This window comes from Xiphias gladius, chromosome 17 (assembly GCF_016859285.1).
Source record: "Xiphias gladius isolate SHS-SW01 ecotype Sanya breed wild chromosome 17, ASM1685928v1, whole genome shotgun sequence".
NCBI lineage: Eukaryota > Metazoa > Chordata > Actinopteri > Istiophoriformes > Xiphiidae > Xiphias > Xiphias gladius.
The window spans coordinates 1,272,702-1,294,690 of record NC_053416.1 but is presented as its reverse complement, the minus strand read 5'-3'; the positions used below and the strand labels follow the sequence as shown (position 1 = coordinate 1,294,690).

Sequence of the window (21,989 nt, the reverse complement as noted above, 5' to 3'; positions counted from 1 at the left end):
AAACAGTCCGTTGCAAAATGACAGGACTGTTGCAACAGCGCTCATTGCACAAAATTTAACCAGCAGATCTGTCGTGCGTAGTTATGGCCCGACGGTGCGCAACGTCACTCCTGTCAGAGACTGTGGATGGAGCAGATGCCTGCTGCCTCCAGACGGCCGTAAAGTGACTCATCGCACCGTGGGCAAAGCCGTCAGTACAGAGTGCCTGCAAACTGTCGTAGATTACAGAGCTCATCAGAATCACTCATTAGACTTCATTCTTTCTGGCTGGCACTGATCCATAATCGTTATAAAACTTGTGTCTTTTTTGTTGTAGGAAGATTTATATGTCTTCACCAAATAAAGTGACTAAAATATTATGGAACAATAATGTTCTGACCCGCTCTGAGCAGGCAGGCGGCGGGCAGCGCAAGACGCTGTCGACACCAAATTTTGCCACATCGTCTACTGCGCTTCTCCTCCCACGGGGCCGCACTGCGAGCCACCGAGATACCGCCGCAGGAGTCGGTTCGCCGGTGCGACACCGCGTTTCGTGCCTCGCACCGACACGAAAATAGAGCCCTCAATCTCGATTTTATGGTCATTTTGGAGGCTGTACTTTGTGGTGTTGTTGAACTTTGTTATGTTATGCCAAAAGGTGTTCCTAATATTTTGTCCACACTGATTAGTATAAAGAAGCCTGCAACTTATTCTTAAGGTCGTGTCAGCGTTTGGCTTATGGACAAAAAAGCCACTACAAGCTAGTTCTACAGGTTACAGCCTCAACCTGCAGCATGTCGACCAGTTGGAGCCAGCGAGACATCAGCTGTGTTCAAAATGTCATTGAGGTAAGAACATCGGTCCAAACCAATGGACAGAGAGACAGCTAAAGAACAGACCCAAACACATCAGACTAAATGACAGAGTGAGTGGGTGAGCGCACCTCTCCCTGGCTCGGACAGAGTCGGAGGATCCGGTGGCTGTCGAACTCGTCCAGTCGGACCGCCTGGTGGAAGCTGCACTCATCGACGCGAACGGCAGCCCCGTAACCTGAAAACAGAAAACGCTGCTGATCAGAGACCACGAGACCGATTCCAACACCTGATACAAAGTCAAGCCTCACCCTGCAGAGACAAATTTTAAACCAATTACAGCTAAGTTTTCCTTCCTTTTCAATCACAACCTGCCAGTAAAAACAACAACTTCAGAACAAGCCCCGAAACACTGCATCCTGTTAAAATGACCACAAAAGTTTCGTAAGAATCAGACCTATTTAACCAAAATAATACACACTGAACACAACATATCTAAAAAAATAAATGTTATGTAGGTAATAAAACCATCATCCATTATCCAACATGTTCACGAATCAACGGGAATCAACAGAGTACGTGCAGACCTCAGAAGGCCGAGTGTAATGAGACTTTTCACCTGAAATAGCTTAATAAATAATAAATACCAAAATAAAGACACATTCGTCTGTGAAAAGCAACAATTTGTCCCTGATGGGACAACACTGTCAACTGAAACTTGAAAAACAACAGCAGGAAATTCAGTTTTGGAGGAAATGAAGTCCAGCTGTTTTTAATAAAGCCGACAGGATTAATGTTGATCTGTATTTTTTCAGCAGAGGACAGAGCTCACATGACCAACCGGTCAGATTCAATAACATTAAACAACAGAAATCAAACCCAACAGAACTGACAACACAAATCAGCATTCGTCTTACTTTTCTAACTGGGATTGTGATAAAAACTTAACTCAAACCAGGTCACGGGTTTAGGTTAATTTTAAGGTAATGACTCATGGTGCCCAGCTAGGGACCTCCGCTGCCAAGACTGAATGAATATTTTTGGGTCTGGCTTTTTACAGGATCCCTCAAGGTATTATTGAAATTTATCAACAGTAAACCAAATATTTTAACTTGCAAACCCACGAGCGTCCATAAGCACAATAAACTCACCTCATACACATATAAATAAGATACATATAATGTGCCAGGAGATATCCGACAACGGAAATCAAATGAACACATACATAAATGCAGCTTCGCAAGTATAAACATTATTTACCAATTTAAACAAACATAATCCAAACAAAACAGATTCTACATTTATGCACCAGTTCAAGTCAGTTAAAACACTGTATGTCTGACTGAGATCATGGCTAAAATCCATGAAAAGTCCACATAAAGCCCATCAATTATGAGGATTTCATCTTTCAAAACTTACTCCTCTCTTCCTGTTGCGTTAGAAACATACAGTAGTTGTGAAATGCAGAAATAAGGTACTCCCTTAAAGCTCCATCCTCAATTCTAATCAAATCTTAATCTGGAACATGAAGTTTGAAAATTATATTGGTCACAAATTACGATAAATGCTTAAATTTTAATTTAATTAAAATTGCGTGTGATTTCCTATCACTGGCTCTCCCTTCATTTCCTCTCTTTCTACTGTCAGCTCCGTAATTGAGACATAAAATGCCCCCAATGTTCCTAAAAACCCAGCTGGACCTTTAGGAGAGGACAATTTGAGGCCTGTTTCGATATTGAGAGTTAAATGATTAGATTACATAAACACATGAACATGAAAACACAAACATTTCAGATAAGGATCCCTTAAATGTGGCTGTTGTGACCCAGATATGAACTGAGCGGGACATATTACAGTGTAAAAATAAACTCGCCAGAGCCAGATTTGCTGCGGATTTTGTGCAGTTTTTCTTTCGAGCACAGACGTGACACACCGTGCCCCCTCACACATGCGATGCATTGCGACGCGTTGCAGTCGAAGCAGGCTGGAGTGTTTGCAAGGTACAACTCGTGCTCTTTGCATACGCATTAAGGGAGCATCTCGCAAATACTAGGAGGAAGTTAACAGAGGCGGATTTTGTGTTCTGTTTAATTTATAAGGTTATGAAATTTGTGGCAGTTTTTCAGGGAAAACTCAATGTCTCTGAAAAGGAGGTGCAAACATAAGCATGAATGGGATTTACAGCAGCCACTGCGAAGGTTGCATTGGGGAAATAAACACGCATTAAATACAGGTATATACATATATTTCAGTAACTGAAACCTGAGTATTAGAAGGAAAAATGGACCGTAGATGAACTGTAAAAATCCTACAGGCTGCAACTGCATGTGTCTGTTTTTTGTTGACACACTGATCTTCTCCTTTTCACACATTAGTGCTGCATGATTTTTTTAGTAAATCAGGTCGATGGAGTCACCGTTTCTGACCTCCAGCGTATCTTTGACATTTACCTGGTGACATTTACTCCTACTGATCAGCATACAAATATAGCACATTCCCACAGATATCTCATTAAAAAACCACCGGGAATAAATCAATGACTATAGATTATAAGCGAGCCTTACGATAAGAGGGAGGTTTCAGAAGCGACGTAAAAGACGGTACTGAGTTTACTAGTCTAAGATTCTCAGGCAGGTTCTTCCAGAACAGTGGTGCCCTGACAGGAAAAGCTCTGCCACATTCGGTTCTCAACCTCGCATCAGGACCAGCCAGGAGGTTCCTGCCTGAGGACCTCAGACTGCAGCCAGTTAGAAGCTCAGAGATTAATTCAGAGATGTAATCTGGGGTCAGGCCACGAAGTGCTTTAAGCGTAACGAGCAGGATCTTAAAATCAGTTATAAAAGCAACCGGCAGCCGGCGGGAGGACGTTAAAAGAGGCATGATGGGCTCTCTTTTCTTGCTCTGTGTTTGAAGTCTGGCTGCTGCATCTTGTAGAGTTTGGAGCCAGTGAACTGATCTCTGATTTATGCCAGCGAGGAGGTTACTACAGTGGTTTAATAACAAGGAGATAAAAAGTGTGTTCGACAGATTCCGAATCTTCAAAGCTTCAAATTGAGGGAATTGTTGCAGTGTTCCTAGGAGGGAAGAAACAAGACTGGATTACTGTGTCGGCGTGTGTCTCGAAGTGGAGGCTAGAGTCCAACGTCACGCCGAGGTTTTTAGCAGAAGGCTGGGGATATTTTACAGAGTGGACCAAGTGATGGCTGGATGCGTGGATGATCAGAATTTCTATTCTGTCTGAATTTATCTGAAGACAGTTTGAAGCCAGTCAGTCTTTTATATCTGCTGAACAGTATCTTGTGGAAAATGCTAATGCTAGGATCATCAGGTTTAACCAGCATGTGCATGTCATGCCTGTGAATGACGTAACAAAATGGGGGCATGTGCAGTGAGAATGGGAGTGGTCCCAGGACGGACCCCTGGGGGACTCCAACATATACAGAGGTGGAAGGTGAGATCCCGTCCCCAAGGATCCCAGCCAATAATGGGATCCTCGTAAAACCACCGTCCTTATCAAACAGATTTTGTTTAACGCTTTTTTTTTTTTTTTTAATGTTATTACTTTTCTTACGTGACCTGGTCTCTTGTTTCATGTGAGGTGACAGAGGAAGGACATTTTTAATCTAAATGTGATCAACTTAAGCAGCCCCTGAATGAGCATTTATCAGTACGTGTGTGTGTGTGTGTGTGAGCGTGTGCGTTTCACCTCTGAGCTGTGACTTGCCGATGCTGAACTCCTCATTCAGACCAATTCGCATCTCTGGTAAACGAGGACAGCGTGTTAGAGAGAGACAGTGATGATAGCCCACAATGGTGTTGGTCTTTTCAATGAAATTACTGAGAAGTGAATTAAGAGGTAATAGCCCACTATAAATGTACAGTTCTGCCCTTATTATTATTATTATTATTATTATTATTATTAACATTAGGAGTGTAATGCACAAACACTGCCAGCAAAAACTCTGCCATTTGCAAACTCAAAGCGTTCTCTGCCCTGCCTGCAGTGGCTTCAGAAAGTACTCACACCTCTTCATTTTTTGTACACTTCATTGTTTTCAATAAAGTCAAAGTTTTGCAAATTTATTAAATATCAAAAAAGGAAATCTCTCATTTACAAAAGGTATTCAGAGGCTTAGTCCAGTACTTTGTAGGAGCCACTTTGGCAGCGGTTTCAGCTTCGAGTCTTCTAGTCCTTCCGCCAGGTTCTCCCTTTTTTTTTTTTTTTTTTAAACTCACCTGAGCAGCTCGGCATGTAGCACTTCACTCTGATCTCTCCCTCGACGTCTGCCTTCATCAGAACTCCCTGCAGCACAAAGTGTTTTATTATCCACCAGAGAGACAAAGCAGGTTACTGAGGTTGAACACGTTTTACTGTGTAATCGTAAGCAACAGCACAAACATCCAACAGGGTAGGATACCATGGCTTCAGGTCATAAGATTTGAGATACTGTAACACTTTTAAGGGGCCTAGAATTTGCTCATTTAAGTCTTTCAGAAAGTTGGTGATCTTATCACGTTGACGTTACTCACGTTGGAGCCGATGACGACCGACATCCTCTCAATCACATCCACAAATATCTCGCTCTTTACTCCCTGGAAAAACACACACATTTATGGAACATGGGAAGTCTGTTCCTGCTTCATCACAGTCCAGCTGGGACCAGACTATTGACTGGAACATGTCAGTCCCTTTCAGTCATCTTTAACTCATTACCAAAATTCTTAGACTGTGCAACTTCGACCGAATTTAAGTGGCACGTGCTCATAACAGCTCCGACCAAATCCTGGAAAAAAACTGACTGAATTTCATCCCTAAAGCAAGAAACATTCCAATGTCCATACGTCAGTGGACATGAGTTTGATTCACTGGAAACTTCAAAATTTCAAAGGCCATAAACCAACAATGGTTTATGCAGATTCAGACTGCAAACTTGAAAACTGCGAGCTCCTGGATGCTTTTTCATTTCTTCTATGGGTTAAACTAATGGGATCTTTGTATCCTGTTTGCTCATTTTTCTTTTATGAAAGTGCCTACAATTATGTTGTTACGTTTTAACAAGGTGCTGATTGAAAAAAACCAAACCGCCATGATTGAACATACATTTCTACAACTTCTCACTTAATTCCTTGTACTTCCGTGGCCTGAAGCGGCTTCTGACTCTGGTTTGTCCATGTTCATGTGTGTGTTCCTAAAAGACAAAATTATACTTCTGGAAAAAGCTGCTACTCCTAAAAAGTCCCAGAAACTCACCAACTGCTCCTCAGACTGGATAAACTTCCCTGTCTGATATATGCCCACATGTTTCAGGGCTGACTAGTGGCTATTTTATTTAAAAAGAAAAATGCTGGCTTTCTATGTCAGTCAGACTCTGAAACACTCGTCCATGGTTTTGTCACCAGCAGAGCAGATTATCATAGCAGCTTTTTCACTGGTCATCCAACGGCTTCAGCTAATTCAGCTGCAGGGATCCTGACTACGACCAAAAAGTTTAACCATATCACCACGATTCTCACACAACTCCACCGGCTACGTAGCCGTTACAGATTTGACTTTAAGGTTTTGCTAATGGTTCACAAAGCACTGAATGGTCCGGCTCCAGATTATACAGTATATCCAACATGCTACCAGTTTATCAACCCACCAGATCCATCGGGTCAAGAGTACAATAAAAATCAGGTGACAGAGTTTCAGTGTTTGCAACTAAACAATGGAATATCCGACCTGCTGAAGTGAGATTTGCACCAGCACGGTCTTCTTTTAAAACTAAATGAAGACATTTCTATTTACCTTAGCTTGTAATTAGTTTTAAATGAACTTTCAACTAGTTCTGCATGTGTGTGTACGGGTGGTCATGAGTGCGGGCGTTCACGTGCGCGTGCTCTCTGTCACTCTGCAGAGCGCTCTGAATGACGTATGTACGATACTGTGCCTCACATGTGAACTTGAAGTTAAAAGTGAAGTGGAGAGTGAAGATTCAAGTCTATGACAGTGGACTGTTTCCCAGTATTGTCACTGTGTCGTCATGTTGGGCTTCGTCGGGACCAGAGGTGTGATGCTGTTTACCTGCTCTCTGCTGGACTGGATGGGCCTGGTGGCTGCAGAGCTAGGAGCCACTTTACTCTGCTGCGTCTCCGCTCCAAACTGCATCAAAGAAACAAAACAAAAAACAGCAGCAGAGTAAATCCAGGCTCTCCGCTTAGAGACTGTTGTATGTTGTTGAGACGTTAAAGTCCTCTGACGCAGACCTGTGACTCCGGGCTCTGCACTGTGCTGTACTATATGTACATTTAATTAAACTGACCTAACAACAGAGCCGACGAACGCTGCTACAAACGATCCAACTCTGCTGACACCGATTTCGATAAAGTACATTCAAATTCAGTTGCAGCCACCCCGGGGCTTTAGCTATGAAAGGTTAGCATTGTTTTGTACATACTGCAGGAATAATAAGTGACAGTTTATTTAACACATTTAACAAACGTTCTGTGTCCAACTATAACGATGTCGTACACAGATATAAGGACATTTTAACAACAATGATCAGTTCTCCTATGAAGACATATTTTATATTACATGTGATAAACTATGTTGTCCTTCATTATCTGTTTGTACACCAGGGGTGGTGCCGACAGGAGGAGTCATAGTTGTTGACAAATACATCATAGTGTCAAACAATTTACTGAATGTTAATATACTGTTTGTAAATGTTCAAGAGGGGGACCTAAAGTAAACTGTTACAGAATAATAGTTTTGATTATTTAAGGATCAATTGTGAAACTTCAAATGTGACATTAACAGATGTGGACTGAAGTTACTTTATGCTGGATACAAATTTTTTTGTTTATTCAAATATGACAGTAGGAAAATAACTAAACAACGATTATCAGAGAGTTTTCTCCTTGTAAAGGCTGAAAAACCTCTGACACAGCTCACAGGTTTGATCCTTTTTTCAACTGCTGCACTTTCCCTGTTCAGGCAATCAAACCTGTGACCTCCGACCTCTGGTCTAATGGTGTCGGGTGTTGTTGGCGTTAACGCACCAAGCCGACGTTGCTGAGGTCAAACAGGCTGAATGGTCTGGAGGACACAGCTTCAGTCTGGATGAAGTTCTTCAGGACGTCGGAGGACGTCGTCTGGATGTAACCGTAGTCCTACGAGACAGAGAGAGTTACATTCCGTCTTACAGAGTTACTTCCTCTTAACTTTTATAGCTACTAAAACATACACTTCTGACCTCGTGCAGTTACAAGCTGCGCTGCAGCTGTTAAAGCTCACTCTGACCATTCTGACTCCTCTATCTTTACAGAACGAAGAGTCTATAAAGACAGGGAGCCTCCAGGCAGCTGGAGTCTTTTTACCTGGTACAGAAAGAGGTCTTCAGGAGCTGCACCAGAGCCTGTGCTTATCAAACTTCTCACAGTAGGAAAATCAGTCCTAACTGGCAAAACACGTTTGTTTATGGTTCTAATGTTCTGCACATGAATAAGAGTGTTTTATCAATTTATTAGCTTATTAAAAGACTTTCAAAAAAAAGGGGTTGTGCTGTGTAACATGTACAACTGAACCTTTGTTCCAAATGCAAATGAAAATAATAAGAATAAAAAAAACAATTTTGCCACCTATAAGGTGGGACATAAAACGTAAGGAGACGACTGATTAGACTACGTCAAGTAGCGGAATCAAATTGTTCAATCCACACGAGTGACCTGGCAGAGTAGCTGTCGGGAATCTACGTCGTAATTTTACTTTGTGCCTAAGAGTGTGATAAAACGGCAACACCAGACACTCCCAGCAGCAGTCCTACTCACTGTCGACAGTCGGTGTCTGAAACCTCATTAACAGCTCTAAGGTCTAGTCTGAGTGTTTTTTGTCCTAGGTTCATTCTAGGCCCTAGGAGTCCAGATGGTGCTCTGGGGCTGCACGTTCAGCCTCAGCCTGGGTCTGGCTTTCAAGGAGGAGGACCTGGGGCTGGGAGACTCACCACAACCTCGTCCAGCAGCTCATAGATGAGGGCAAAGTTCATCTGCACCGACTTCTCTGACAGACTGCCACAGTAATCTTTAACCAGAGCTGTTAACCTGACAACGCCGACACACACACACACACACACACACACACACACACACACACACACACACACACACACACACACACACGTTTTAACTGACATGTGAACTGGTTCCTCCTCACTGTTCACCAACTGCACTGCAGGCAGATTAGAACAGATTACCAAATCCATTTATTCAGTGCAAATCCTTCTGAATCTCTCGCTGGGTCTTTTGGCTAAATATTTCAAAATGAGGGGAAAAACTTGTTTCTGACATGAAAACGTGATTATACTACTTCTTTAAAACAAAACAAAACAAAACAAAACAAAAGGAAATCAGTGTAAGTGATAATAAAAAGATCAACAGTAAAACTATCCAGAGCCTGATTTTTGATCTTTTGTTCTCTTTTTTAATTCAAACAGTCGCTTTATTTATATTTAAAACATCTCAGTGTTTTTATTCTATTTTTTCTGCAAGTTTTATTTCTACTATTAAAATGATAAAAACCTGCCAATAAAGAGACAGCTAATGTTAATGTTAGGTGGACAGAAGAAGAAGAGGAGGAAGAATGTTTCTAAAGACCATGTATGGTGCTCTGAAGGCGTACAGTACTGTTTATTTTTGTAGTTTCGGTTTTCTGTGCCTCGCTTTCACTTTATGATTAAATATTTATCACTTTTATGGAAACACGTACCTGTTGAGGAACTCGATGACGGTGAAGGGTGAGGAGTCGGCTGTGGTCGTGGCGACCCAGTACAGTCCCCCCTGCCTGACGTGGACGAAGTGAAGATCTTTGTGACTCTGCAGAACAGAACACAGGACTGAAGTTGTGTTTAAGGTCCAAGATGGACAATATGTATAGCTCTCCTGCTAGTATTAATGTTTAGATTTAATTCAGTTCTCTTCTTAGACGGTTTGCTGTCAAGTCTGTACAGTTTTGCGGAACAAAAATCTGACTGTTTATTTCAGAATATTGACTCTGCTTCTCCTGGTTCTCAGTAGTACATGATCCTGACATGAAACATTTTTGTGAAGGTTTGAGATTGAAGCTGCAGGTGTAGGAGCATCTGGCAATCAAATACAGTGGCAAGAAAAAGTAGGTGAAAGCTGGAATTATCTGCATTAAAGTATAAATTTGTCTTAAAATATGTTCAGATCTTCACCCAAGTTACTATTATGAACAAACACAATCAATTACAACTAATAACACACACATCATTGTGTTGTTCTTCATTTTGAGTTTGTTATTCACAAGAAGCATCTGTTGATGTGAACCATGCCTCACAAAATAGATCTCAGGATCAAGAGATGTTGATATAAAGCTGTAAATGGTTCCCATAGAGTTTACATTTTCACCAGTCCTCGGTCAGACCAACTTTCTATAAAAGGAGATAATTTGGTTCTGTGGTGTCTTTCCCTGGAAGTGGACGTCCAGCTGAGACGACTCCAAAGGCTACAAGCAGAGTAACAGCTAAAGGCTTAAAGGAATCATTGGAGCATCTCTGTTCATTAGTCTATTATATAGTGATGATGGTGCATGGAATATAGTGTCCATGGCAGGAGACCACAAGGGAAGCTGCTGGTCTTTAAAAAAAAAAAAAAAAATCACCCTGCACCTGAAGTTTGTCAAAGAGCAGCCTGACTCTCCACAGCACTACTGAGTTCTGTGGGCTGTTTAGGAAGAACAGGCAGCTCTGTGAATGGCATATGAAGGGAACTGCACCAACATGAAAACATCATCCCAGTGGTGAAGTACAGTGGAGGGAGCTTTGTGGTTTGGGGCTGTGCTGCCTCTGGTCCTGGACAGTTCACCACCATCCAGGGGAAAATGAATCCCAGGTTTATCCAGCTCTCTTACAGGATAATGTCACCGGCTGGAGCTCAGCAGAAGATCGGTGACGCAGCAGGACAATGAGCTGAAACGTGGAAGTAAATCTACTACTTAGTGACTTCAAACAAAGAAAATCCAACTTCTGGAGCGGTCCAGTCAGAGCCCAGACCTTACCCCAGAGAGGAAAGAAGAAAGAAGAGCTCAGAGTCACCAGAGACAGACGCCCTGAGACTGTGAGCGAGAGCAAGCAGAAGCAGGCAGGACGGTCCAAACGTTCCTCCTCTGAACTGTGCAGCTAATAAAAACTACTAGAAGAGCTGGTTTGAGGCTCCACCAGTTATTAAGTCCAAGGGTTCGCTGACTTTTTCCAGTAACACTGTGAAGGTTTAATGTGTGTGTTCAGTAAAGACAAGAAGGGTTAGAGTTGTTGGTGTGTTATTAGCTGAAGCACATTGTGTTTGTCAGAAGTTGAGACTTAGATGAAGATCAGATCAATTTACACATAAAACCAAGTCATTTCACAGGGCTCACATACTTTTTTCTTGTCCCTGTACTTTTCCTTGAAAGGCCTCACAACATCCAGACTCTCTCGCTCCCTCTCTCTCTCTCACACACACTAATGTCCTTACATTGGTTGCCTGTCGGCTCTGTATTGATTTAAAACTCTTGTACTTGTTTTTAAAGCGCTTCATGGTCCTCGGCCGGCCTACTTGTCTGACATGTTGCCAATCTATGAACCAGGACCCTCCTCTGAGTCTTTTAGTCGTTCCAAAGTTCAGGACAAAGACTTCTGTTGGGTCAGCTTTTAGTTCTATGCCCTGAGCCACTGGAACAGTCTGTAGAACATCGGACAACAGATCATTGTGTTCATTTTTAAACACAAACTTAAAACCTACCTTTTTAGCCTGGCTTTTGATTACAGTGTTTTATGGCCATTATTTATTTTGTGGAATAATATATTCTATTCTATTCATGTTTTAAAATTTTCTATTCCTCCTCATCGATCGATTTAATTTGTCATTGTCTTTTATCTATTTTATCTAATTTTCATTTATTTTATTTGGTATCTATTTGTTTATTTCAAAATTATACATTTAAAAAAAAATACTTTTATTGATTCTATTATTCCTAATTTAGCAATAACCTGCACAAAACGGGCTATAAAAATGAAGTTTGACTGACTGATTGATTGATTGATTGATAACATCCTAACACACACATACACATGTGGTGTTACCATGACAACGGGAGGCTGGTCTCCGGTCAGCGCTGTGACCTTCTCGTAGAAAGTACTGACGACGTCACTTCCGGCTTCTCCGCGGACTGGTGGAACGGTTAAGAACTTTTAAACGGCGAAAAAAAAAAAAAAGCAACATAGACCAAGAGTAAAAGAGCAGGAACAAATGATGCTTCTCTATTAATCAGCTGCCATTTTACTGACAGACTAAACTGCAAACACACTGATGCCCCGCAGGATTTCTTCAACACACTGTGACTGATTCTGGCATCACAGCTGCAGTAACAAATATCGTCTTAACAGACATACTGATAACTGGAACTGTTCACTACGTACTGCTATCCGTCTGACTATATCCTGATAAGTTCAGATTCAGCTGTACGCAAAGGTTTGGCCTCCTCTGGACAAATTACGTTTCTATTTTGTTGATTTTTGAAGAGAGAACGAGTAAATACAACCCCTGCAGCAAACTTAGCAGGGAGTCAAAACCTTTGCACATTAGCATTAGCAGTCTTTTTTCATTTGATGAAATAAAAAATGTCAACACCACATTAACATCTGTAGAAAGGCTTAACATCTGTTTGCTGCAGGGGTTGGATTTACTTCTTTTCACTTCAAAAATCAACAAACCATGGAATTTGCCCAGGGGACCAATTAACAGACTTTAAGCTATGGGTTGTGTTGGGAAAGTATAGATCAGGGGACAGAAACAAATGCGTGTCTTTGCATTTGGCCTCGGCTGTGTTTAGCTGTGGGACAAGACGGTGAGGATACAGTCTTTATAGATGAGGTGGTCGCCCTTCGAGGACAAGATGAAGACCTGAGAGATCATCCTGCTAAGAGACATACAGAAAAAGACAAGACGGGGGGGTCAGAGACAGAAATCAAATCGACTGCCGCTCAATTTTTTCAAACTTTTTTTTTTTTTTTTTAAATACAAGGTTTTTGGCTGAGCAAGATAACTGTGATCTAGTTGCTCCCCCTGCCGGTGATAAGTCGCTAGAGTCCTGAATGCTCCTTTTTTACTGGCATTATTTCTAAACATCTACTATGTGCAGCTTCACTGTACAGGACTAACAGGCAGCTAAAACCAGCCTGTAACATTTTCTCGTTTGGAGAATAGCTCGCACCAAACTCCACTCAACATTCTTCCAATTTTAAGTGTCCTTGTGCGTAAACAAAACTCCTTGTTGTAATGATTACCTCAGTCTTTCTCAACATCCCTTTGTCAAGCAGGTACATTTTTTATTATATATATATATATATATATATATATATATATATACACATATATTCGCAAATGTTCCACCGTAGATGCGGACAGGGAGTAGAGAGTAACAAGTGCACCAGTTTAACCAGTGCGTGAACCATTCCAGAAATTAAACTAAATCAAAATACATTATCGGAGTGAGGAATGATTTATTTTAAGACGAACTGATCAGAACTTCCTGGCGAGTCAGAGAAATCCTTGATGGTGTTTTAACTTGCACACAGGGCTTGAAAACAGGTCAAAGTACGTTAAATTGACTAAATTTGTAAACGAGTTTGGATTTTAACCGTGAGCATGTGACACTGACTTGAATAGCTACATATCTCAGTTACTGCGTTACTTACCCGAGGTGGGCTTGCAGTGAAACAGCGGTAAATCTGTTGAAATGTTGATTATTAGTTATTAATCCATGAAAGGCATTGAAAGTGATTGTAGTGCTGCTAACGCTAGCCTCGCCAGAGTTAGATATCGTAGCGTCATTACACTTCTGAGAATTCACACGAGAGCAGCCCGTGATAAACTGGTCAACGCTGAGAAAGTTCTACCGATAAAACAGTTAACTAAAGTTTTAAATTATCAACTGAAATACAACTTAAACGTGTGTTATTTGAATTAGCTGCCTGGCTCTCAACTGACAGACCGGTGTTTACTAACAGGGTCAGCAAATGGCGGCTGGCCGCACAGCGCCACCTGATGTACGGGCGGTAAACTCAAACATAAGGAAACCAGGGTTAAAAACTGCATTTTTCGGATAATTAGACTGGATTTCTGATAATATACAGTTTTACATCCACTCTGAACAATAATTGTTCAGTATTTACTCTTTACTCTTACTTATTTAGCTTGTAGTTAAGACATCCAGACGGCAGGCGGCAGCAGAGGCGGTAATTAATACGGAAACGGCTCATGTCTGCAAAACAGTTAATTTCCACTTTGGCATCGGTTCCTCTTCCCTGTAGTTCACCATGAAGTAAGTGAACATTTTCACATTAATTGATTGCCAATTACTAATTATTCGGGTTTCTATCTACTTCTGTCTACCGACTTTATTTACGGTGCCACGGGCTCTCTCCTCCGCTGCACGCTAACCTGCTAGCTGGTGCTAACAGCTAACAGACCACCGTCACTCGTTCTCGCTGCCCCGAACCCTGTTCAAAATTCTTAAAATTTAATGATCCCCTTTTACTTGGCGAGTGAACATACTTCAAACTTAACAGCTGACGTTACTATAAACTTTTAGGATCAGTTTTGAATTCGGCACACTCCAAAGATTTCGTATTTCAATAATATCAACATTTTCGCTGCGTGTTTCATTTCCCTCTGCCATGGCGCTCCACGGTCGGTTTTCTTTTTAAGTATTCAAACTCAGTGGATTCGTCCAATTTGAAATGAATCCTTGACTCGAACGAAACGTCTTAAATCTTTAACTGACTCCCAGACGCGCATGTTTCATTTTAAATGAGAAACATCAAATCGTCGCAGTCTGGAGTCTGACTCGACGGTTTCTCCATCCATACAGTCCGATTCATGTGAGCCATGTAGGTTTTCACACGTAAGGAATCCGACTCCGATTTCGAGCAGTTCTCAATGCGTGCATACAAGTAGGTGCATATATAAATGTATATAAACAAGACAACGTATAATGTCTATGTTCAAGTCAAATCTGTAAATTGTGAACAAATAGACAACTATTGCAATGGTGGGTGTTTTTTAAATAATCTTTAATAAATACTGAATAAATAATTTGATATACACAAAGTAGGTATGAATGTAGAACAGCCAGTAATTTGCCATATTTTGTGTTTTAAGCACGTTTTTAGTCAAGTAAATATATTGGCCTCACACCTATATAGTTATTGTGCTGTGACTCGCCTCGGGAGGGTTTAGATTGTATAAAACAATTAAAGCCTCGGGGATCAAAACAAATGGCATGTCCACGCGCTCCTCAGACAAAGGTAGTGAATCCCAGCGATGAAAGGGGACAAATTCAGTAACGCCTGATATATTGCATTGGTTGACGCCACATTTCCCCTCAACGCATGACGGACAAGTGGCAGATAGTGTACCGGGTGGTACCGGCCGGCGAATAGAAAATATAGCCTGGTGATGTACTGTAGAGAAACAGCTGGTAAATACTCATCAGATCAACGTTTTCCCTGTCCGCTGTTTTCAGTCCGCTAACGAAGGTGAAGTTGATCAACGAGCTGAATGAGCGGGAGGCCAACCTCGGGGTGAACGAGAGTGTCTCCTGGCACACGGAGTACAAAGACAGCGCCTGGATCTTTGTCGGTGAGACACGGACCTTCCTGTGCGGACGAGTCAGGAGCTAAGGCTGCCCGCTTTCTTGCGCTGAGCTCCAGCTGTCGTTCCTCTCAGACCGGGCTTTGGTCACTCTGAGGGCGTGAACACAGGGATCGGCTGAATGATTTCTACAACGTCTTCTAAAAAACAAGTCGGTTGTGTCTGAGTTTGAGCATACAACTCATGACTGAAGTAGTTTTTTGTTTCCTGCAGGAGGATTTCCGTACGAGCTGACTGAAGGCGACATCATCTGTGTCTTCTCTCAGTACGTACTTCAGCGCTTTGCCCCGTCCTCTTTTTCTCAGTCCACCCAGGCCAAGCATATTTTGTACATTCTCCCTCACTGTAACAACCATAACCAGATGACGTGAGAATTTCCTTTCTCTGCATCCTTGACAAAACAAACCTTTCAGGTACGGCGAGGTGGTAAACATCAACCTGGTGCGCGACAAGAAGACGGGGAAGTCCAAAGGGTTCTGCTTCATCTGCTACGAGGACCAGAGGAGCACCATCCTGGCCGTGGACAACTTCAACGGCATCAAGGTGACACAGCTGTCACACCTGGTTAACTTACATATTTAAAAATAAAAGTTTGTGGTTTTACTTGGTGCTTCTGTACTGTGCAAAGCTGTTAGGCATTAAAAGTAGGGTGAGGATGTTTTTCAAAATAAAGCTGTGAATAGTTTTTAATTTATCGATGAACTTCATGCCGACACTTAAAAGCTGTGAAACCACCTCCTGCAGTTTGATCATCAGCTGACTGAGGTTCAGTCGTAGCTGCCTCCTCATATGTCGCCTGCACTCCATCTTAAGCAGACTTTTGCCGCCCTTGCTGCTGCGAAACAAGCTGCACACAGTCACTGCGACCAGCCGCTGTTGGACAAGAAATAGTTCCCCTGAAACCTCACACTCTGTTTTGTGCAGATTAAACAGATGAGCTACGACGTGTTAACTGTTGAGATCTAGAGCTGCTGGCCGGTGTATTTTTTAGCTGTGTCCCTCTGTTTCCAGTTTTTATGCTAAGCTAAGCTAACCGGCTGCCGCCTGCCGCCTCATACTTACTGTACAGACATTAGAGGTGGCATCAACCTGAACACTTAACCCTCAACAACTGCCAGGACCGGTTCATAAACATGAGTCCTGGGAACAGAAAGCAGAGCGGTTCACACACTGATGCTGAATCTGTTTACACATATAAAGTGAAATTAATTGAAGGATGGCTTCATATTTGAGTGTCTGCCAGTTCCTTGACCTCCAGCAGGTCGGAGCAGTGATTGCGTCTGAAATCGTCCCTTTTTATCTCCGATATTTCTCTGATTCGTTTAGAAGTTGACGCCGCGTTTTGTGTTTCTCTCGTCAGATTAAAGGTCGGACCATTCGCGTGGATCACGTCAAAGACTACCGTCCTCCCAAAGACTCTGAGGACATCGACGATGTGACCAAGCATCTGAGGGAGCAGGGCTGCGCTCCCAAAGCCGTGGAGTCCTCCTCTTCCTCGGAGGAAGAGGAGCAGTACAGCATACCCGTGAAGAAGCCCAAGAAAGGTGAGGTCACCCCTTGTTGTCTCGAGTCCACCCGATACAAGGGTCTTTTTAGGGTGGATTTTGATCTCCCCTCTCCCTGTTCTGTCCCAGACAAGAAAGAGAAGAAGAAAAAGAAGAAAGAGAAGAAGGAGAAGAAGAAGGCTGAGAAGGAGAGAGAGAGGGGGAGCCGAGTGCCCTCCTCCTCACCTCCACCTATTCCTGTTCCTCCTCCCGCAGTCAGAGTCAAAGAGGAGAAGGTGGACGGCGCCTACGACAAGTACAACCAGAGGGTGGCGCCACCAGGAGGACAACACAACGGGCAGAGAGCGAGGGAGAACGAGAGACTCCGGGGGGAGGAGGCGGAGAGGAGGAGAGAGGAAGACAGGAGGAGAAATCACGAAAAGGAGAGTGACAGATTCAGAGACAGAGAGGGAGACAGGAGAAGAGAGACCGATCGGGAGAGAGACAACGACAGAAGGAGAGAGACGGACAGAGATGACAGACGAAGAGAGACAGAAAGAGACAACGACAGACGGAGAGAGACAGACAGAGACGACGACAGACGGAGAGAGACAGACAGAGATGATAGACGAAGAGAGACAGAAAGAGACAACGACAGACGGAGAGAGACAGACAGAGACAACGACAGACGGAGAGAGACAGACAGAGACAACGACAGACGGAGAGAGACAGACAGAGACGACGATAGACAAAGAGAGACAGACAGAGACGACGACAGAAGAAGAGAAACAGACAGAGACGACAGAAGGAGAGAGATAGACAGAGATGATAGACGAAGAGTTACAGACAGAGACAACGAAAGACGAAGAGAGACAGACAGAGACGGTGAGAGAGACGACAGAAGGAGAGAGATGGACAAGGATAGAGACAGCAGTAGAAGAAGAGAGACAGACAGAGACGACAGAAGAAGATAGACAGATTTGTCAGGATTCCGTAGGTTCCTTCAGTTCACTGTAAAATGTTTCTGTACGTTGTCTTTCCTTGAGCGTTGAGGACATGTCCAAAACGCTCCTGTGCAAAGTGAAATGTGTTAGTTGGACCCCCCCAGGTTTCCCCCCATTCAGCAAAGTTAAGTTTGATTCCATTTTTTAATAAAACAAAGAAATGTTTTCCCCCGTGTTTCTTACAAGCTTCTTTGTCCGCGCTCCGACAGTCTGTTCATTTCCTGTCCCTGAGGTTCGCCTCGTGCGTCCGTGCGGCCTCTTGGCTCCGAGCTCACTGATCACAAGTGGGAGGTTCGTTCGGATGAGGCAGTGCCGGGCGACAGTCGTCGGGTTTTTTTGGTGAGAAAATGTGTCTGACTTCACGCTGAGAAACAGACGTCTCAGAGCCACGTCCGTTCCCGATTTTATCAACAAGAGCAAACGAAAGACACGGAAATGAGGGAATAATGCTTGAAAACGGAAACGTTAAATCTGCATTTTTAAAAAATGAACGTTTGTTGTGTCTCAAGCGGGATCGTCAGCATATCAGACTGCGCTGATCTGCTTCACGCTGAAGGAAGAGTTCGTCCTGCGGTTCATTACGCTGCCTGCAGCCGTCTGAGGGCAGCTGAACGCAGCCTCTGATCCGAGAAGTGCCCTGACCGGCTGCTGCACGGTAACCCCGCTGTGCTCGGTTGTCGGACTACAGCGGCTCGTCGGTTCCGTTTGTCACTGCCTCCTTTCCGCCTTTCTTTTCAGCAAACCTAGCGCTTCGTGTTTTATTCTCGAGGTGCGCTGCGCTGGTAGGACATGAGCTTTTGGGAACTGGGATACGGTAGAATGAAACCAGAATTTGGATCGTCTGAGCGGCCTCATCAACACATGATGGGCAAACAGCAGGGCGGTTTCTGCCCAGCACCTCTAAAGCTCACTGAACAACATGTTACATCTTTAAACCGTAAACATGGCCGTCTGTGGTTTCACTGGGGGGGGGTTGGGACCCAGACTACTTGGTGGCTGGGTGCCGCTAGCAGAGACTTGTCGGTCCAGGCCGAGACGTTCGGGGACACGGTTACCAGTTACCAAAATACCAGTTTTCATTTTTGCACTTGTTTTTGTGCGGCTTAAAGAAAAGAGATAAATACTGTGACCTGAAGCTCAGCGATGAACACGTCACAAAAAAACGTTTCCCAGGATGTAGAACTAAAGGTTTAAAGAGCACTGAACTTGATGTAAACCCTGAAACATCACGTCTGACCATGGAAAAATAGAAAACGTGTGATTTTACAGCAAGAAAAAAAAAACAAAGTGTCAAGATCAGACTCACACGGAAGCAAGCTGCAGCCATTTATTATGGAAACGTGACAGGAGTGAGTGATTCACCGGGAACAAAGAAGAGTGGTTTCAAAGCCGCCTCAGATCACAGGCGGGTGAGTCTAGGTGTGTGTGATGAGACCTGGACCTGCCATGACAGAAAGAACCTTTGTTTTTTTAATGGGAACTGAATTTGATGCTTTTTAGGTCTTTTTAAAAAAAAAAAAAAAAAAAAACTGCAGGTTTGAACATGGGACAGAAACCTTGTTAAAATGATTCAGAAATTACAGACGAAGAAAACAACCCGTAATAAAGCCACACTTCCAGGCCATAATGTGAAGTCTGAAAACAGCAGTGACACTGAGCCACTGGCTCGTTGAAGCAGTATTTGGGCCAAACAACGGCCTCAGTAGCCGGGGAGGTTGTGGGATGCGTCGTGGTGATCCGGTCGCTTGTCTGCAGACGATTCGCGGCAAATTAGGAGAAACGTGGGGAGGCCGAAGAGCCGAGGAGCGGAGGCCTCGTCTTAAGAAAGCGACGACAACGCACTGAGTGACGGGGACGAGACGGCACGGGAGGGGTTTGTGGACAGAGAAGTGGCGTTGGACGCTCAGCGTGGCCAGATCTGACTGCAGCCCAGTCAGAGTCCAGAATCCAGCCAGTCCTCCAAACAGGAGCCTACGCTTTCATTGATGAACGGGAGGTGCAACGTTGCCATGGATTCAGTGAGCCACGCTGTGGGCGACAACTTCAGCCCAGATTTGTTTGCATTTTGGAAAATGAAATAAGCCAAATTAACTATTAACAGCTCCTGTTCTCGGTGTAGCCGTGGATGTTCAGACAAGTGTCACTGGGTCACTGTGATACCGGAGGAAACTTAAAAACGGGGAGATTCTGAATGAAGTTCTGCAGTTGGAAGTGGAGTCTTTTCCCCATGATTTCTAAGCTGGTTTGTGGACGAACTCCTCGGAAGGTGACCTGACTGAGTTTTGACTCCGGTTGCTGGAGTCGGGCCCTGAGGGTTTTCACAGTATCCTCCCTTAATCCCCTCCGTGAGCCGCGTGTCACTGCTGCTGCTGCCGGTCGTGTTGATGCGCAGAAAAACCACAGGAACCACATCCCCCTCCCTCAAGGTGTCAACCTCTGGAATAAGACCAGACTTTAGCTGAGTATGGAGCTCCCTGATGGTACAAAAACTGGAACAGATTTTAATGTCGGGCCCAGTTAGAGAAGAAAAGTCCTCAGTGCTCCTCAAACGGAAACCACGGCGGTGTCCCGGGTAACTTCACCGTGCGACAGGTGTCTGCTCTGTGATTGGCCGCCTGTTACTGAAATGCACGCGGGCAGCGCGAGTTAACGCCTCGTGTCTAAACCGGAAGCGGGTGTTTTCCATCGGTCGCTCCTCGTTTGCTCCGACGAGTCACCGGGAGGCTTTTCGCTGCTCAATGGACACGAAATATTCCCGCACCGACGGAGAAAAGTTACCGGCAGCTTTTCGATGTCGGCCCCTGCTTTTCTTTTGTCCCCGTGTTTCTTCTGCATCAGTACAGATGTCGAGGTGTGGCAGTGCAGATGTTCGGACTCCGGCTAAAGCAGCAGCAGCAGCAGAAGAAGAAGAATTTAAGACAGAGGTCGGCTTAGAAAGTGACTCTGAAAATCTCTGTACAGCTGAACAGACGCTGACACAAATACATGACGGGATAAAACTAGCGCGTCCTCTCTATGAAAATATACTGCACTTAAAGCTCCATTTACAATATGTCAGAAATAGGGGGGCAGAGGGAGAGAGAGGGAGGAAGAGAGAGAGAGAGACAGAGGGGGTGGCGGTGTTTCCTCTGCGTTTTTAATTCAGCGCTCACCGTCCCGATGTTCGTTCACACGGCGTCGACGCTCTGACTGTTACTGAGCTGAGCAAACAGGAAACTCGGACCTAATTAGACCTTTTGCCCAAAAACCACTGGACTAAACCCCCTGGCAGTGAAAACCGGGGACTTGAGGCCACGAAGGCTCTTGTTTGAACTAATGTGACCTAATAAATGTAACGTTAACGTGGCAAAAGATTAATAATTTGCTGGTCACTAACCATCAACCCCCCCCCCATAGTGTACAATGGTGGAATTAAAACACAGTGACATCAACGACTAATTTCTGCAGGTTTCCAGGTCGACGCTCAGACTCAAACACGCATCACACAGGAGGCTGAAAGCCGACTTACAGGCGTGGGTGTCTAACTCTCTCCCTCAGACCTAATATCAAATTTGCTCAGTCAACGGAAGCGCGAATGATCGTTTTTCTCCCCGGTCGAATCTCAGTTGGAGTCTCTGTCTTTTTGCCATTTGAGTTGCTAAAAAAGTCGGGAAACCTTTCTGTTATTCTGGTTTTAAAATTTCACACTTCACACCGGATGAGTGTCAATCAAGCCCAGTGAGACCAGTGTGAAACCAGATACTAACAGTGCGTGGTTTCTCTCCATTCAGAAACGAGCGACACCTGAACCGCGCAGTGTGAACGGACAGCTGGTCTCGGTCGCCCGGTTACGGTGCAGCCCGGCGAGGTCGGGTTTTCTCTCGCCGAACGAACACGGAGGAAACACCGCCGGGGTCTGAGGGGTTTGCGGTCCGGCGACAGACGTGGCCGTGATCGGAGGTATCTGGGGACGTTGGTCCCGGCCAGTTGCTACAAAGGTTCAGACACAAGAAATGTCAGGTAGATTTTTTCTTTACCCACAG

The 21,989-nt window shown here is 44.0% G+C and overlaps 2 protein-coding genes across 5 annotated transcripts in view; one reads left to right on the top strand and one right to left on the bottom strand.

The window, feature by feature from the left end:
- The window catches only part of ap4m1 (adaptor related protein complex 4 subunit mu 1), a 28,320-nt gene extending 13,599 nt beyond the window's left edge, over window positions 1–14,721 (bottom strand). The window contains exons 1-11 of one of the 4 annotated variants that reach the window (XM_040150388.1): window positions 14,606–14,721; window positions 12,683–12,741; window positions 11,909–11,994; window positions 9,535–9,641; window positions 8,774–8,870; window positions 7,833–7,943; window positions 6,856–6,933; window positions 5,322–5,384; window positions 5,028–5,094; window positions 4,498–4,551; window positions 923–1,029 (exon numbers count right to left, since the gene is read on the bottom strand). In XM_040150388.1, the coding sequence (XP_040006322.1) occupies window positions 923–1,029; window positions 4,498–4,551; window positions 5,028–5,094; window positions 5,322–5,384; window positions 6,856–6,933; window positions 7,833–7,943; window positions 8,774–8,870; window positions 9,535–9,641; window positions 11,909–11,994; window positions 12,683–12,741; window positions 14,606–14,631 (855 nt within the window). In that variant the 5' untranslated portion in view covers window positions 14,632–14,721. Of the gene's footprint in view, window positions 1–922; window positions 1,030–4,497; window positions 4,552–5,027; window positions 5,095–5,321; window positions 5,385–6,855; window positions 6,934–7,832; window positions 7,944–8,773; window positions 8,871–9,534; window positions 9,642–11,908; window positions 11,995–12,682; window positions 12,745–13,522; window positions 13,938–14,605 lie in introns of those variants that run through there. The other 3 variants (XM_040150387.1, XM_040150390.1, XM_040150389.1) reach the window with 3 other exon arrangements.
- Window positions 14,722–15,217: 496 nt separating this feature from the next.
- On the top strand, window positions 15,218–18,568 carry rbmx2 (RNA binding motif protein X-linked 2). The gene is made up of 7 exons (XM_040150998.1): window positions 15,218–15,240; window positions 15,352–15,467; window positions 15,693–15,744; window positions 15,893–16,022; window positions 16,840–17,023; window positions 17,240–17,410; window positions 18,477–18,568. The coding sequence occupies exons 1-7, from the start codon at window positions 15,218–15,220 to the stop codon at window positions 18,566–18,568; spliced, it is 768 nt and encodes a 255-aa protein (XP_040006932.1).
- Window positions 18,569–21,989: the final 3,421 nt, after the last annotated feature.

Bases quoted from the DNA above. Each gene is read 5' to 3' on its own strand.
- rbmx2 (XM_040150998.1), top strand. From the start codon at position 15,218: ATGACGGACAAGTGGCAGATAGT. The intron at 15,241-15,351 runs GTACCGGGTGGT...CGCTGTTTTCAG, and splicing joins ACGGACAAGTGGCAGATAGT to TCCGCTAACGAAGGTGAAGT. The intron at 17,024-17,239 runs GTGAGGTCACCC...CTCCTCCCGCAG, and splicing joins CGTGAAGAAGCCCAAGAAAG to TCAGAGTCAAAGAGGAGAAG.